The sequence below is a fragment of the Bufo gargarizans genome, chromosome 7 (assembly GCF_014858855.1).
Source record: "Bufo gargarizans isolate SCDJY-AF-19 chromosome 7, ASM1485885v1, whole genome shotgun sequence".
Lineage (NCBI taxonomy): Eukaryota > Metazoa > Chordata > Amphibia > Anura > Bufonidae > Bufo > Bufo gargarizans.
The window spans coordinates 52,912,618-52,931,178 of record NC_058086.1 but is presented as its reverse complement, the minus strand read 5'-3'; the positions used below and the strand labels follow the sequence as shown (position 1 = coordinate 52,931,178).

At 45.1% G+C, this 18,561-nt stretch overlaps 1 protein-coding gene across 1 annotated transcript in view; it reads left to right on the top strand.

Moving 5' to 3' along the window:
* The window catches only part of RAB3B (RAB3B, member RAS oncogene family), a 66,387-nt gene extending 53,974 nt beyond the window's left edge, over positions 1 to 12,413 (top strand). Inside the window, exons 3-5 of the mRNA XM_044300846.1 lie at positions 617 to 735; positions 2,280 to 2,404; positions 11,808 to 12,413. Of these exons, the coding sequence (XP_044156781.1) occupies positions 617 to 735; positions 2,280 to 2,404; positions 11,808 to 11,995 (432 nt within the window). The 3' untranslated portion in view covers positions 11,996 to 12,413. The remainder of the gene's footprint in view (positions 1 to 616; positions 736 to 2,279; positions 2,405 to 11,807) is intronic.
* Positions 12,414 to 18,561: the final 6,148 nt, after the last annotated feature.

The window sequence follows — 18,561 nt, the reverse complement described above, 5'->3', positions numbered from 1 at the left end:
CCTAGCAACCAATAGGAAAGTTGCATACCCCTTACTATATAAGAACCTCCCCAGCAGCAATTTTCTGCAGTTTTTTGCAGTTCTGAGAGAGAGAGCAGTGACATTGCTGTGCTCTCTGCTTTCATCTGGACCCTATTCCTTATCCAATTATATTAGATAGTTAGTGGGAGATAGTCAGTGTAGGTTAGATAGTGATACAGTGTAGCTGATAGGTTCCAGTGCAGGGTGTTAGGTAATGTGATAGGAATTACTGTGCTGTGATAGGGATTAGTAATGTGATAGGGATAAAATGTGAAGTTTCATGTATTGCGCCAAAACATATGCGCATCATTAGTGCCGATTTGTGCAATCGCAAATATATTGGAGCACTCTATCTGCATATAAAGCTATTGCATGCGAAATGTAATCAAAAACAGTGCTGTAATGTAAAATTATTTACAGTGATCAGGAGTTCTTCCTCACAGTCGCGAAAGTTGCTGCCAACCTTTTTCTCCAGTCTCAGGAAACTTCTATAAATCTGTTTCTGGGATTTCCACATTTTACCAGCTTTTTTTTTAAATCCTGTTATAAACCGTACATTTAGAAAATGTGTATCTGACTCATCCTTATTTTTCAGGACACAGCTGGACAGGAAAGATACCGGACCATCACCACGGCCTATTACAGAGGGGCAATGGGGTTCATACTGATGTACGACATCACCAATGAGGAGTCGTACAACGCTGTGCAGGACTGGTAAGTGTCCTTATTATGAGCGTGTTTCCATTACCTTTATTCTTTTTGCGGTTCATATTATAGACCTTTGCCCATAAGATTATAAGTGTACAATGAGAGGCTTCCAAAAAAAGTGCGCTTTCCACTAAAATAAGTTTTTTTCAGTAATTTTTTCTCGTTTCTTGGGTGGTTGGTTATCAATATGTCTACCATTGCAACTTCCTACATGGGTTGTCACCCAGCTACTCCTTACAGACAGATTTACTATGCGCAGACCCATTACAGCTGTTATGGCGACCTCACTGGCTATCACCTAGCTTTTCTAGAAGCAGATATAGCTTAGAAATGTGTAATATGATTGAGATTACACCAATGAATAGGATTTGGTAGGAATCAGGTCGTTATTATGCACTCATCTCTTTAAAGGGGGTTTCCAATCCCAAAGAAATGCCCCCATGCAAGCGGCAAAGTGGTAAAAAAACCTGAATTCTACAATACTGTGGTCCACGTCTTCCTCAGCGCGAGGACATCTATGAAATGTGAACATGCCATCATTTGCCTCACTGGTGATTGGCACCAGCAGCACACAGAAACAGGGAAACGGGACCCCGTTGAGGGTTATTTCTAAGGGATCGGAAGCCTTCTTTAAGGGGTCACTGAGCATTCCTAAAACTTTTGATATGTAATAGCGACACACCCGAGGTTTCGATCAGTTGAGGTGTTAGCACTGAGACCCCTATTGATCATGAGAACAAGGAGAGATAAGTGCTCACATAGCGCGCTCCCCTCCCTCGCTGATCAATAGAAAGCCCATGGTCCCATCTCAATTCCAGCCCTTGCGGCGAGGAGAAAGAGAGTGCGCTTTGTGAGCGCTCCTCTCCAGAGGCGGACTGGGAACTTAAAGTGGCCCTGGAAAAAATACCAACAGTGGCTCCATTTTGTAGTTGGGTCCAAACTGATGGAAGGCAGGGACAGCAATACCATATTGTGGCACAATATTCCGCCCCAACAGAGCCAAATACCACAGTCCATCACAAAATTCTGCCAGCAGCACAAAATACATCCCCAAAAACTTCCAGTGGCCGGCCGTGAGGAGGACCCAGGCGGCCCCCTGGGCATCGGCCCACCGGGAAATTTCCCTGTAAGGTCTATGGCCAATCCGCCCCTGCTTCTCTCTCCTTGTTCTCGAGATCGGTGGGCTTCTCAACACTTAGACCCCCACCGATCAAAACCTTTTATATGTTGTAAACGTTTTTTGACCCTTTAGTCCCTGGTTGAGAACAGGAATTGGGGATATTTTCCACCACACTAAGGGCCCCAGAAGTCAGACCCACCACCTAAGACTCTAGGGCCCCATTCACTCCGCGTATGCCAGAGATGTGTTCTTTTGGCATAAGTTGGGCTGGTATGCATATATACAGTATATATCTTTATTCACAGGAAATTGTAGTCTTGTGTACAACTTAAAAAATATACATATATACCGCATATTTTTTTTCTTTTTCTTTTTCTTTACATAAATCAGAGGACAATCTCGTGATGATACATGATTTTCTTCATTTTAGGGCTACCCAGATCAAGACCTATTCCTGGGACAACGCACAAGTCGTTTTAGTGGGAAATAAATGCGATATGGAGGACGAGAGGGTGATAGCACCTGAAAAGGGGAAGCACCTTGCCGATCAACTTGGTATGTGCTATACTGCAGTGCCCCCTGCTGGCTATTAGCTGCATCGCATTTTATTATTGGTGAAAGCTGAGATTTGCCTGTCAGATACTTGTGAATTGCATTGGCATCATAGTCTGCAGGCGCTTTTATGCACAAATAATTGTATGGTTGACAGTGAGTTAATAAAATAATGATGCGTCATTTATAACGCATAATCCATGCCTCCTTATGTCAGTGGGACTAGATACACACACCAGCGCTGATTTTATAGGTGGTTTAATTTACTTTATAGGAGATGTTGTTTAAATCTCTGCCTAGAAAATCTAAGCTCTTTCCGCCCTGCTATATAACCCATTTACTATACTAAATACGGCATATAGGACATCATGTTATGCCAGGGGTCCGGCTGTTGGGAAACTGCAACTCCCAGCGTGCTCAGTTGTTCTTCTAACTTCCATAGAAGTGAATGCAGCATGCTGTGAGTTGTAGTTTCACAAAAGCTGGACTGCCGGATAAAAAGTTCGAGAGGAAGCCAAGATTTGCTGCAGCCTTGTCTGTGCAATTAGCACGAAAAACACACATTCATAAAACAAATACACAATTGATGTTATAGTAATGCCGCCGACGCTGTGTGTACCTACAAGGAACACGTTGAAGAAGTAGAGGCAGAGTATTGGGCAGAGTATTGGGGTGTACAAATTTCCGAGACCCTCAAATAATGGGGGGAAAAGCGGTGGGCACATATGAACATGGGAGCAACAAAGAAGCCTTCAGCTGCCAAGCGCACATGTAACAGGTCAGCCAGTGTCATAGGGACAAAACTGCTGACAGATGCCCTTTAGGAGATCTCAAAAAACAATATCTCCTAAAACGCTAATGTATGCATTTCATTCCAGTCTGTACTGCGTTCCAAAATTTTCACGGACTTCCAGCTAATATCTGAGGATAGCTTTTGTTTTTCAAATACGTACAAAAAACTGCAAGTCGGTAGAAAAAACCCCATTAGATACCAGCCTTAGGCCTCATGCACACTGCCGTTGCCCGTATTGTGGCCTGGGAGTAAAATATTGATGACCTATCACCAGGATAAGTCATCAATATCTGATTGTGGGGGTACGACTCCTGGCACCCCCGCTGATCATCTGTTTGAAGAGGACTGAGCGCTGCAACCTCGTTCTAGGCCAGTGAAATCACGTTCATAGGTCACATGGCCTAGGTGCAGCTCAAGTGAAGGGGTCTGGGCTGCAATACCAAGCACAGCCACTATACAATGTACGGCGCTGTGCTTGGCAAGCTGTGAGGAGGCCACGGCGCCTGCCAGAGTACTGTGGCCTCTTCAAACAGCTGTTGGCTGGGGTGCCAGGAGTTGGACCCCCACCAATCAGATATTGATGACCTATTCTGAGGATAGGCCGTCTGTCAATATTCTACTCCTGGAAAAACCCCTTTAAGCTCCAGTTCATGTATTTTGCACCGTAGGACTACGCGGCACTCGACAACTCTCTGCTGCAACCTGCACGTTTTTTTCATTGTCGATGGGAAATGTTCTAGTCATCACATTCAAGAGGGAGGATAAACTAACCGATGTGGTGCCTGCATGAGTCCTGCTGTGATTGCTTTCCTTTCAGAGGAAATTACAGGGACGATACTAAGTGTCCCTGCCACGTGTCCCCAAATTCTCCTCCCTCCCCCCTTCCCCATCATCCTGCCGCTCGGATCAGCAGCTGAGGACAATGGCAGCTGATAGCTTTGTAAAGAAATGAGAAGCACGGAGTCAGCTGAAACCTCTGCTCCTCATTGTGATCGTTCCGGCTGATTGTGCGCATTGTGCTGCCGCTCTATAGAAGATCAGTAGTCATCAGTCTACATTGTGACGTTCTGTATCCAGCAGGACCGACCCAGATTCTGCACCAGGGAGGCCAGTGTCACAACATACGAAACATCCACAGGCATTAATGTTCTAGGGACAGGTCCTGCTGCATGCAAATACACCAAACTGCGCCTGCCAATACATCTGCGCCCAATTACCCGTCGTCCCGCGGTTTGTGTGTTTTTATGGAGCGAGTGGCTTTTGAGAGTCTTTGAAAGTTTTAAGGCTATGCGCACGCAAGGGTGCCTTATTTGATTTATTGCAGATTTAGCTGTGGATTTGCCACAGGTTTTATCCCACGATGGAAAGCGCGTCGCTTCAGGTTTAAAATCCGGACTGCTGGTCAGTTTATGCTGTGGATCTGACACACGCAAATCTGTGGCATCAAATCTGCAGCATTTCAGTGTCCTGTCTGTGGACGTGCCCTAAGGAAAACTGGAACTGCGGGCAGAAAATCGCCAGCATTTTACAGTAGCAGCAAAGTGGATGAGATTTTAAAGGGCATCTGTCAGCAGTTTTGTCCCTATGACACTGGCTGACCTGTTACATGTGCACTTGGCAGCTGAAGGCATCTGTGTTGCTCCCATGTTCATATGTGTCCGCATTGCTGAGAAAAATGATGTTATAATATATGCAAATGAGCCTCTAGGAGCAACGGGGGCGTTGTCATTACACCTAGAGACTCTGCTCTCTCTGCACCTGCCACGCCCTCTGCACTTTGTGAATCATGCCTCGCCCTGTCAATCAAAGTGCAGAGGGTGCGACAGTTGCAGAGAGAGCAGAGCCTCTAGGTGTAACGGCAACGCCCCCGTTGCCCCTAGAAGCTCATTTGCATATAATAAAACTTCCTTTTTCTCAGCACTGCGGGCACATATGAACATGGGAGCAACACAGATGTCTTCAGCTGCAAAGCGCACATGTAACAGGTCAGCCAGTGTCATAGGGACAAAACTGCTGACAGATGCCCTTTAGGAGATCTCCCCCACTTGCTATAAAAAAAAGCATGCCTTTACAGGCTGAATTTTGTGTCCCATCTGGACATGGTTTGTTAGAAGGAGTCCCTCCTCTTTTGCACTGGAGGCCTCCCTTGATCCGATGTAACCTGCAGGGGAACCTAGCAGCAATCAATTTCCCATACAGCGCCACCACAGGGTGAAATAAAGCATTACAACCAATGAAATCATGTTCTGTCAGACGCGTTGTGTTCTCCAGAACGAGACGCTCTTTTTGTCCACTCTGCACTTGATGGCGGCCCCTTTACTGGGATGTAAAAACCACTGTGTGTAATTGCAGAAACAAGGGAAGATTTCCCTAGATATGTCTCCCTGCTTTGACCCACTTGGGGGACGAAGGAACTGCTGTGACTGATAGGGCACAGTCATTATACTAGGTCTCTGTATATCCTGCCAGGGGCAGGGGTGCATATCCTTTCCTTGTTCTTCCTTCTGCCAAAAAAAGACCCCAACAGTCGTCAGCAAATGGTCTAAAGGGGCCTTGGTAATAGGATTCTTCACCTGGACTCCTGCAGACATGAATCATGGCGGTGCTCTCTCTGTAATTAATAACCTGATCCATCCACCAGATCATTAGCCACGACATGTTACAGTTCTATCATCTACAGGTCCGCCGGGCTGAGCCTCTGTAGACGTGATCTGGTTAGTCCCTGGATGGAGGAATACATTTTGGTATTAACGAATTTAAGTATAAATGACAGTTTAATTAAGAGGAAGGAAAGCGCTTTGCCCGCAGCTGAACGTGCACGGGGTGAGGCTTAATTGCAGAAGATGAATGTACCGTATTTATTTTTTTATAATTAAAATCGGCATGATGATCTCTTACCTTTTTAAAGCAAAATGCAAGATCCCTATTTTATCAGACCCAGACCCTATGGCCGCATATCCGTTCCGCATCCGCAATAACCAAGAAAATGGAACATGTCCGTTTTGTAGACCAGGACAGGCATTGTTACAATGGATCCGCAAAAATTCAGATGCAACATGGACTATATACATATATATATTATTTTTTTTTGGGCGGATCCGTGTTTTACGGACTGCAAATACATATGGTCGTGTGCATGAGCCCTATGGCTAGGTTCTCATCTGCGTCAAGCTGATCTGGCACGAATGCCCGCTGTCAGCCGTACCATAAACCGTTGCATGCAACTGCTTTTCTCCTGTCAAAACCAGAGAGCGGACAGATCACAACTGGATCCCATTATAGTAAATAGGGATTCCGCGGTGATCTGTAGTTTCCAGCAATTCCTGATCAAATGCACTCCGGCAGGCTTTTTTCTGCCGGGAGGGTTCACCGGAGATGTGAACATGGCCAGGGTGCCAATGATGACAGAGCTTACACCTAGATGGCATCTTGTTTCTGCCCCAGGTGACCCTTAACCTTGGACACTCACATAAATGGTGTATGGGCATCGTCAAATCATGACGTGCTTAGCAGTGGGGGTTTGTCCATTTTAGGGGATTTTCGGATAAGGTAGGCGACCATTTACAACAGATTTACGAGCAGCAGCTTCCTCCTTGGAAGTACTGAAAGCCAATGGGGATTAATTTGTGCTTCTTCCACCAGTCGCAGGCAGCAGGGGGGCATGATGGCTTCCTGTTCGAGAATGGATCTATAAGAGAGACCCGATAGACTCATTAGTTTCTTTTGTTGTGAATGTGCTGGAGAAATTCCTTTTTTTTAGGTATATGCGTGAAAATTGTCCTGAAAACCCCTGGCGGCGGAAGAGTTAAAAAGCGGTATTCAAGTCTGAGCAAATAAAGGTTTTTTATTGTATAATAGAAGATTGCAAATATCCTTTCTGCATCAATTCCTCATGGTTTTCAAGATCTCCGCTTGCAGTCATATCATAGGATCCTCCATTTATTTACTTCCAGTGTCATGTGATGATCTCACCTTTATGGCAGTTCCGGAAATAGCCAAGTCAGCGCTCGGTTATTTTCGGCACTCCCATAGAAGTGAATGGAGGGTGGCCGTACTTGCAGGGTGCGCCCTCATTTACTTTGGGGGACCCATTCTAGAGATAGGTGTGGAACCCACGCCTCTCTGACATTGGTGGCATATCTTAGTGATATGCCACCAGTGTGTGAGATGGGCCAACCCCTTTAAGCTGCACACACATTGGTGGCATAAAGGGGTTTAAAGCTGGATTTAAAGGGGTGTTCCGGTTAGAACAAGTTAACTCCTATCTGCTGGATAGATGATAACTCTTAGACCCTCCACCAATCATGAAAACAAGGGTCCAGCGCCTCCCATTTAATGGGGTGATCATGCACACTGCAGCTTTATTCAAAGTCTATGGGAATGACCCATGTACTCGGCTATCTGCATGGCAGTCCCATAGAGATGAACGGAGGTGCAGTGCACATTCTCATCCACTGCCCCGTTCATACAGGAGCACAGGAACCCCATTCTTGTGATTGGTGGGGATGCCCACCTAAGAGTCCATTCACACGTCCGCAAAATGGATCCGGACCCATTCATTTTCCATGGGGCCGGAAAAGATGCGGGCAGAACACAGTGTGCTGTCCGCATCTGCCCTTCCGTTCCGCAAAAAATAAAACATGTCCTATTCTTGTCCGCAGACACGGACAAGAAAAAGCATTTCTATTAAAGTGCCGCCCGGGTGCAATGCGTGAGGTGAACGCATTGCACCCGCACTGAATCCCGACCCATTCATTTCTATGGGGCTGTTCACATGAGCGATGATTTTCACGCATCACTTGTGCGTTGCGTGAAAATCGCAGCATGCTCCTCTTTGTGCGTTTTTCACGTAACGCAGGCCCCATAGAAATGAATGGGGTTGCGGGAAAATCGCAAGCAAGTGCGGATGCGGTGCGATTTTCACACACGGTTGCTAGGGGACGATCGGGATGGGGACCCGATCATTATTATTTTCCCTTATAACATGGTTATAAGGGAAAATAATAGCATTCTTAATACAGAATGCATAGTACAATAGCGCTGGAGGGGTTAAAAAAAAAAATATATATATATATTTTAACTCACCTTAATCCACTTGTTCGCGCAGCCCGGCTTCTCTTCTGTCTTCATCTGTGAGGAAAAGGACCTTTGATGACGTCACTACGCTCATCACATGATCCATCACCATGGTAAAAGACCATGTGATGGACCATGTGATGAACATAGTGACGTCATCAAAGGTCCTTTTCCTCACAGATGAAGACAGAAGAGATGCCGGCTGCGCGAGCAAGTGGATTAAGGTGAGTTAAAATATATATATATTTTTTTTCGATTATGTAGGGTTATTCAATCTATTATTCATGATGATCAGTCTGGGTTCATGCCTGGAAAATCCACGGCGTTAAATCTTAGGCGCTTATTCCTAAACCTGCAATTGGAAGGGAGGAAAGGTCAGGATAGTGGAGCTGCGGTGATCTCACTTGATGCTGCCAAAGCTTTTGACAGCATCGAGTGGGAGTATTTGTGGGCGGTCATGACTAGGATGGGCTTTGGAACAGGTTTTCTAAATTGGGTTAAGCTTTTATACTGCGAGCCCAGAGCTAGAATCAGAGTAAATGGTCAATTATCACCCACAGTTGCATTGGAAAGGGGGACGAGACAAGGCTGTCCGTTGTCTCCCTTGCTATTTGCAATAGCAATCGAACCATTGGCATGTCTTTTACGATCTACTCCATTGATGAGAGGGTTAGGGAGGGGCTCTAGCGAGGAACGCGTATCTTTATACGCAGATGATATGCTAATCTATGTAGATAATCTAGTGGATTCCATAGATTCTACGATTTCTATAATATCGCAGTTTGGTGACCAGTCTGGACTTCGTATAAACTGGGATAAATCAGTAATTCTCCCGGTATCCTCTCGAATGCATACCACTCATGTTGCTTTTTCTGAACTCAAAGTGGTGCAATCTTTTAAATATCTTGGAGTAACTGTATCAATGAACCCGACAGATTATATTCCCAATAATTTACTACCCTTGTTAGGGAAATTTAGGAGCAAGGTGGCTGTCTGGCATAAACTGCCTCTTTCTATGATCGGAAGAGGCAATTTGCTTAAAATGATATTCATGCCTCAGCTGCTTTACATCTTACATAATTCCCCCATATGGATCCCAGTGCATTACTTCCATAAAATACAACAGTTGTTCCGGTTTTTTATTTGGAAAAATAATAGAGGAAGAATAAGATACGAAAACCTGCAAAGGAATAAAGAAGCTGGTGGTCTGGCTTTACCCAACCCTATGCTTTACTTTTTATCGGCCCAACTCCAGCATTTTAAAGGGTGGGGGGTAATAGATGACATGGGAGGGAAGAGTGGTCGGTTGGTCAGGTGGGCTGCGAATAGGTCTCCCCCGCTGACAGCTATTGAAGGAGTAATAAGCGAAGAATTGGGAAATATCCCGACCTTGCTACTTATGAGAAAAGTATGGAATAAGGTAAAGAGTATTTTAGGGATAATAGGGTTAATGAACATCTCGCCTCTATGGCATAACCCTGCACTTCAGGAACTGACTAGCCTGACTGGATTCTCCCAGTGGAATAATAAAGGGGTGTGGAATCTGAGCCATATTTATTCTAATGGAATCTTAAAACAATATCAACAATTGTGCTCTGAATTTGGGTTGCCCTCCTCGCAGTTTTATCGATATTTGCAACTTAGGCATGCTTTAGAAGCTCAGTCTAAGATAGCCCCGGTAACATTTATATCAAACCAGACATTAAATGTAGTGATTGCGGCTGGGTCAGTGAGGGGAGCAATATCCATGGTGTATCAGGCCCTATTAGAGGATTTCCTTAAGGGATATCCGTTAACGAGTAGGCGTCAGTGGGAAAGAGACCTAGGTGAACTCACGGATGAGCAGTGGACAGAAGTGGTGGAACTTACCCCTACTCTATCCCTTAGTGAGGCGGCGCGTTTATCACATCTGTATTTAATACATAGGGTGTACAAGACCCCAGTATTTTTGCATAAAATAGGCTATAGAGATAGCCCGGCCTGTCCGAAGTGTGGAAGTATGGAGGCTGATCTATTGCACATGCTGTGGACATGCTCATCACTGACGTCTTATTGGAAAGCAGTACTACACCTGGTGAACAAGGTGTACAGTGCTAATCTTAAGTTAGATCCCAAACTGTGTGCATTAGGCTTGGTACTGGATAATAATTCACAATCTGTTGTAACTACTGGTATAGGAAGAATGCTATATCAAGCCAGGAAAACATTGGCAGCAAAGTGGATCCAATCCATACCTCCTGACATATCAGAATATATTGCTAGATTAAATATAGTGATTCGCTTAGAAAGAGGAGTATATCAGAAAAGGAAATGTCTGTCCAAATTTGAAGCAATCTGGGGCAGCTGGATCGATAAATTCTGGGTGTTGCAGCTCCTGGTTGGCGCTTACAAGGAGTTTTTCTATATAAGGTAAATGCAGCGAGGATGGAGGATACATAGGATATTGGGTGGTAGCAGGTGTGTGGTGCATATACAGATGCTTGTTGGTGAATGGGTTACCTGACATTGAAGTGAGGCTGTATGGGAAGATGGCTGCTGGATTGTGATGTCTTATGGAATATCGGGGGTTGGAACTTGATGGTGGAAGATGGTTTACTGAGGGGTATTGTGGTGCCGACACCCCGGGAATGTTGGAATAAAAGAGGTGACTATATATGTGCCCTGCCTTATCGGGAATGGGAGGGGGGTGGGTTATGGGTCTTTTTGTTCATGGAAAATATTAGTATTCGCGCTAGATATGTTTTGATACCTGTGTTTCTTTGACGATTTATGTCATGTCTTTCGTGGATATGCGTAATATAATGTATATGGTATATATTATATGCGATAGATACTGTATAGGTCTGCGACCTGAAAGAACTGTCATTTTGATGTGATAGAACATGTCTAAAAAATTTTTAATAAAGAAACATCTGATTTAAAAAAAAAAATATATATATTTTTTTTTTAACCCCTCCAGCGCTATTGTACTATACATTCTGTATTCAGAATGCTATTATTTTCCCTTATAACCATCTTATAATACAATAATACAATCTACACTACAACTAACCCAAACCTGAACTTCTGTGAAGAAGTTCGGGTCTGGGTACCACAGTCGGTTTTTTATCACGAGCGTGCAAAACGCATTGCACCCGCGTGATAAAAACTGAACATCGGAATGCAATCGGAGTCAAAACTTTTGCCTGCAATTGCGTACCTACTCGCGCGGGTTTGCCGCAATGCACCGGGACGCATCCGGACATGCTCGTGTGAAAGAGGCCTAAGAGTTCTCCCCCATCCAGTAAATAGGGTATAACTTGTTCTAACTGGAACACCCCTTTAATAATGAGCAGGACATCCTCTGTATCTACCCTGAACCAGCAGAGGACAGCACAGAGATCATACCGTGGACAGAAAACTGTAGCATGTCAATGATTTAAATGCAGCTCTGGATGTCCCTGGAGTGTAAAGCATGGTCTAGTATAAGATAAGCGCAAAGTACCGTACTTCTAGAAATTAAACTCATATTTTTCTTTTGCTATTTTTTTCTCATAGGGTTTGAGTTTTTTGAAGCAAGTGCAAAGGAGAACATACAGGTGAAGCAGGTCTTTGAGCGCCTTGTGGATATCATCTGTGTCAAGATGTCGGAGAGTCTGGAAAATGAGCACGCGGCAGCCAGCGGTGGGAAGAACCTGCGCTTTACAGACTCTGCAGACCCCACGCAGCAAAAATGTTCCTGTTAATCCATTCCTCTCCTCCCCGGGAGCAACCAGTGAAGCTTGGACTCGTTGTGTTACAGTTTCCTCTATTTGGTAAAACATTGCCGGCCTGTGCCGGGGATGGAATGTGAACCACTACTCGAGCCATGTTGATGTCCCAGGATACAATGGCTGGAATCCGACTCCGTAAATCTGAATATCCGCCTAGGAATACAGTAACGCAGCTAGAAGTAACAATAGGAGATGTTCTTAATACGTAATTGTATGGAAAAGTGACTACTGTCCTGTGTGTGGTGTAATTCTTAGCTTCCGAAATACACACGTGTGCTTTTATGACCTATGTCTACAATTGTGTGTCATAGAAATGTAAATATATAAATATATTACCGTGTTAAATCCACCGACAATAAAGTTATTTGTTAGTAAGTAAAATGGGTCTTATTTTTGGTATGAAAGTTGTCATGTTGTTGCTTTTTGTGCCACTAGGGGAAGCTCACAGCACGCTCAGTAATAAAGTATTAAGCCTTAAGCTCCCCCTAGTGGCGGTTACAGGTAGTTGATATTTTATCATTTGGCTATACACTGATCACTGACAAGTGAAATGAATGATAATGTTCGGGAGACCTTGCGTCCTGACAGTACCACCTACCTAAACATTGTACATACCAAGTGCCCCACTTTATAGCAGCCATTTCTGAGATGCAAGGATTTAAGATCAGTCGGTAAGCTGTCACAGTCGGGTTTCTTTGAATCCCATCATGTCGTTCATGTGTACCTCTTATCTCCTGACCTCATAAACACTCATTATAGCTGAATTATTATCAAACTGATAAGAATATGGCTTAAAGGGATTCTGTCACCTCCCCTAAGGCAAAAAACGATTTAAAACCAGCCATGCAGCACAGCTTACCTGGATTAGGCTGTGCTGTTCAATCTTGAAATCCGTCCAGCAGTTAGTTCAAAAAACGAGTTTGATCAATGAGGAAATGTGTCCTGAAGGTGCCCAGAGGGGCGTTTTTTTCTTCTGAGAGAGCCCAGTCCCGCCCCTTTTTCAGTGCCCAGCCCGCCTTCCTTTTACTTCCTAACCGCCGCCCCCAGCCTGCCACAGCCTCTCCTCCCTCTCCTCCCCCTCCCTCTTGCCGAACGAAGTCTCGCACAGGCGCAGTACCCACTGAGGGCTGCGCCTGTGCGATCATCAGGAGACTGAGGGCGGCAGCTTCATCTTCGTCACTGGGCATGCGCCGAGCCCAGTGACGTCCGATGCTCGCTCTTCCCTGCTGAGGGAAGAGCGAGCATCGGACGTCACTGGGCTCGGCGCATGCCCAGTGACGAAGATGAAGCTGCCGCCCTCAGTCTCCTGATGATCGCACAGGCGCAGCCCTCAGTGGGTACTGCGCCTGTGCGAGACTTCGTTCGGCAAGAGGGAGGGGGAGGAGAGGAAGGGGAGGCTGTGGCAGGCTGGAGGCGGCAGTTAGGAAGTAAAAGGAAGGCGGGCTGGGCACTGAAAAAGGGGCGGGACCGGGCTCTCTCAGAAGAAAAAAACGCCCCTCTGGGCACCTTCAGGACGCATTTCCTCATTGATCAAACTCGTTTTTTGAACTAACTGCTGGACGGATTTCAAGATTGAACAGCACAGCCTAATCCAGGTAAGCTGTGCTGCATGGCTGGTTTTAAATCGTTTTTTGCCTTAGGGGAGGTGACAGAATCCCTTTAAATCTGTGTTTATAAGGTCAGGAGATCAGAGATGAGACCTACACATGAACCTCATGACGAGATTCAAAGAAAACTGACTGTGACAGCTTAGGCTACTTTCACACTTGCGGCAGTGTGATCCGGAGGGCAGTTCCGTCGTCGGAACTGGCCGCCGGATCCGCCGCTGACTGAAAGCATTTGTGAGACGGATCCGGATGTCATGCGGACCGACGGATCCGTCTTGTACATTTTTTCCGATCTGCGCATGCCGGAGCGCTAATACATTCCTATGGGAAAAAATGCCGGATCCGGCGTTCAGGCAAGTCTTCAGTTTTTTTCGCCGGAGAGAAAACTGTAGCATGCTGCAGTTTTCTCTTTTGCCTGATCAGTCAAAACGACTGAACTGAAGACATCCTGATGCAAACTGAGCGGATTGCTCTCCATTCAGAATGCATGGGGATAAAACTGATCAGTTCTTTTCCGGTATAGAGCCCCTGTGACGGAACTCTATGCCGGAAAAGAAAAACGCTAGTGTGAAAGTACCCTTACCGATTGACTTTTAACCCTTGTATCTCAGAAATGGCTGAACATTTTTAATTTTAATAAAAAATAATCTTTGCCCAAAATGAGTACTCATAAAAAATGCCCCCAAAGGTGTACATAGCCTTTAATGAAAGCTAATTAATCAGTATTTGCAGAACTGCTAAGCTCCTCTCCGTTAGCCTTCAGCCGCAGCCCGGGTTATAATATTACTTGACATTATCAAAAAGGCAAAGGAAGAGCACGATCAGTCTGTATATTTGCTTTGGACTGTTCAATACATAAGGACATAGAGGACCGACCATAATACAGCATAATAGTATAGAGATTGTGGGGACTCTGTTATCCACCATTAATTTGACTCCAATTTTCATCCAAAAGACTAATTATAGATAAAAGCAATCTGGTGTGACTATGTATAGCTGTTACATACTTCTTATGAGGCCCCCTGGTGTTCTCCTGATTCCCTCTCAGAATGTCCACCTCGTGTGTCCAGTGCCGGTGGTCACACATGCTCAGTACCCTCAGCTCCATCATCCAGATCCCCTTAAACGCAGGCAGCAGAGTCATTCCTGCTATTGTGCAGACCAGTGACTTCTTCTCACCAGGGGCTGACTGGGAACTTAAAGTGGCCCCATGTTGTAGGTGGTTTCAAATTGACAGAAGGCAGGGCCAACACAAACAGGTAGGACCAGCAATACCATATTGCAGCTAAAAAAATACTGCTCCCGCCTGCTGATCCAAATACCACAATGCAGCACGATATACTGCCAAAGCAAAACTAGATACCAGAATGCTTCACACAATACTTCCTAGTAGCTGCCCCTTCGGTGGTGGCAACTGTCAGCTGCCAAATTCTGTTCTCCTACTCCAGTTGTCTCAGGTGGGCAATACAGTTGAATTTAGGAGTCAGGAGTGCACCTGCAGCCGCCGAGCAGGTACACAAGTACCAGATGCTTCCAGTCATGTTCCTTAATTCTGGGAACATCAGATCATTACTTACCAGGCTGGTGGCTGTAAGGGTCCATTCACACGTCTGTAATTTGGGTCCGCATTCGTTCCGCAATTTGCGGACCCGTTCACTTTCAATTGGGCTGAAACGGATGCAAATCTGCATTTTCGGGATCCGCATCCGTTTTTTCGGGATCCGCAATCCCGTCCCTGAAAAAAATAGAACATGTCCTATTCTTGTCCGTAATTGCGGACTAGAAGAGTCTTTTTCTATTATAGTATATGTGATATGCGGTCCACAAATTGCGGATCGCACATTGCAGGTGTCCGTGTTTTGCGGATCCGCAAAACACTTATGGACGTGTGAATGGACCCTTAGGCCTCTTTCACACGGGCGTCATGTTTTTTGCCCGGATAAGAGGCGGGTGCGTTGCGGGAAAAAGCGCGATTTTTCCGCGCGAGTGCAAAACATTGTCATGCGTTTTGCACTCGCGTGAGAAAAATCGCGCATGTTTGGTACCCAGACCCGAACTTCTTCACAGAAGTTCGGGTCTGGGATCGATGTTCTGAAGATTGTATTATTTTCCCTTATAACATGGTTATAAGGGAAAATAATAGCATTCTGAATACAGAATGCTTAGTATAATAGTGCTGGAAGGGTTAAAAATAATAAAAAAGTTAACTCACCTTCTCCTCTTGTTCGCGCAGATGCCGGTCTGTTCTTTAGCTGTGGACTGAATGACCTGAGGTGATGTCAGATCACATGCTCCAATCACATGGTCCATCACCATGGTGATGGAGCATGTGATCTGACATCACCACAGGTCCTTCAGCCCACAGCTAAAGAACAGACCGGCATCTAACAAGAGGAGAAGGTGAGTTAACTTTTTTTTATTATTTTTAACCCTTCCAGCACTATTATACTAAGCATTCTGTATTCAGAATGCTATTATTTTCCCTTATAACCATGTTATAAGGGAAAATAATACAGTGAATAGACTGTCACCTAGAACCCATGCGTGAAAATCGCACCGCATCCGCACTTGCTTGCGGATGCATGCGATTTTCACGCAACCCCATTCATTTCTATAGGGCCTGCGTTACGTGAAAAACACACAAAGAGGAGCATGCTGCGATTTTCACGCAACGCACAAGTGATGCGTGAAAATCACCGCTCGTGTGCACAGTCTCATAGAAATGAATGGGTCAGGATTCAGTGCGGGTGCAGTGCGTTCACCGCACGCATCGCACCCGCATGGAAAACTCGCCCGTGTGAAAGGGGCCTTAGGCTGTATTCACACGTCCGCAATGTGTTTTGCGGATACACGGATCCGCAAAACACGGAAAGCGGCAATGCGCTTTCCGCATTTTGCGGACCGCACATTGCCGACATAATAGAATATGCCTGTTCTTGTCCGCAATTGCGGACAAGAATAGGACATGTTCTATTTTTTTGCGGAAACGGAAGCACGGATGCGGAAGTGCGGATCCGCAAATGTGGATGCGGACAGCACATTCCGTCCCCATAGAGAATGAATGGGTCCGCACCCTTTCCGCAAAATTGCGGAAAGGATGCGGACCCATTTTGCGGACGTGTGAATGGAGCCTTAGTAGGGCTCAAGCGGCCCCCTGGGCATCGGCCCACTGGGAAGCCAATAAGTGCCAATCCGCTTATGCTTCTCACCAGCACTGTACATATTAGGCTACATTCACACAACCGCATGATCCGCAAAAAATACAGATGACGCCCTTTTGGCATCCGTAATGCATCTGTTTTTTTTTTTTTTTGCGGATCCATGGTAACAATGTCTATCCTTGTTCGCAAAACAGAAAAGAATAGGACATGATCTATATTTTTTGCGGGGCTACGGAACGAATATACGGATGCGGACAGTACACAATTGAAATAAATGGGTCCTCAAAAAAAAAAATGGGACACAGAAACAAAATACGTTTGTGTGCGTGTAGCCTTAGGTGAATGTTCAGAGTGAGTGAATCAAAAGAACAGCAGGGGGCACTATAACAAGTATGTCACAGCAATATGAACACAGGAGCATTTTTTTTATTTTTATTCTTTCAATTGAAAACTTCTGTTTTGTGTGATCTAAGAAAGAAATGTAAGTTGATGGCGGGACCCCTTTAATGGATTCCACTAATAAAACAGGTTTGCAAGACATCCCAACCTCCCTCATTACTACTGGAATGGCGGAAGATTAGTACTAGATATACTGTATATACAACTATTTTTAAAAGTGGGCAACTCCAGACGCCATTCATGATTTCTCATGCAGATGAGCAGCGTCTATCAGTATAGTACGGTATGTACTAGATTGACTTCTAATCGCTACGCATCATTTTTGAAGATTTCCAAGTAGAAACTCAAAGCATCATTTTCTTCGATTTAACTCCATTTTCCTTGAAAACAAGGTAACGATAAGGGGATATGATAATGGTCGAGGTCAACGTGATGCTACTATTACCAAGGACTAATACACAGACGTGTGGATATAATATCAGTTTTCACACAGGCTGACCAGAAGTAGAATATTGAAGACCTATCCTCAGGACAGGTCATCAATATCTGATCGGTGGGGGTTGGACTCTCAGCCCCCATAACTTTAATTTGCACTGGTTAAGGGTACTTTAACACTAGCGTTATTCTTTTCCGGCATAGAGTTCCGTCCTAGGGGCTCATTACCGGAAAAGAACTTATCAGGCATATCCCCATGCATTCTGAATGGAGAGCAATCTGTTCAGGATGCATCAGGATGTCTTCAGTTCAGTCACTAAACGGCGTTTTGGACGGAGGAAATACCGCAGCATGCTGCGGTATTACCTCCGTCCAAAATTCCGGATCAGTTGCCGTAATGCCGGATTTGGTATTAATTTACATTGAAATGTATTAGTGCCGGATCCCGCATTAAAAATATCGCAATGCGCAGACCGGTAAAAATTTGAAAAAAATATATAACGGATCCGTTTCTCCGGATGACATCCGGAGAGATGGATCCGTTCTTGCAATGCATTTGTAAGACGGATCCGCATCAGTCTACAAATGCTGTCCGTTTGCATGCAGATTGCCAGATCCGGCGACGGAACTGCTTGCCGGATCACTCTGCCGCAAGTGTGAAAGTAGCCTAAGATGCATCATTCATTAGCAAAAAATAAATAAAAAAACAACAGGGAATTCCCCCAAAGCACAAACTTGTCAATCTGAAACATTACATGAATTTAATGGGGTGAACCTTATGCATGGCTCAATCATTTGGCAAGAAACCCAAGCTCAGTAGCAAATTATGATTTATCAGATCACTAAGTATTAAGGGCTCATGCACATGGCTGTATTGCGGCCCGCAAACAGAGGGTCCGCAATACGCAGGCACTAGCAGTGTGCACCCCGCAACACT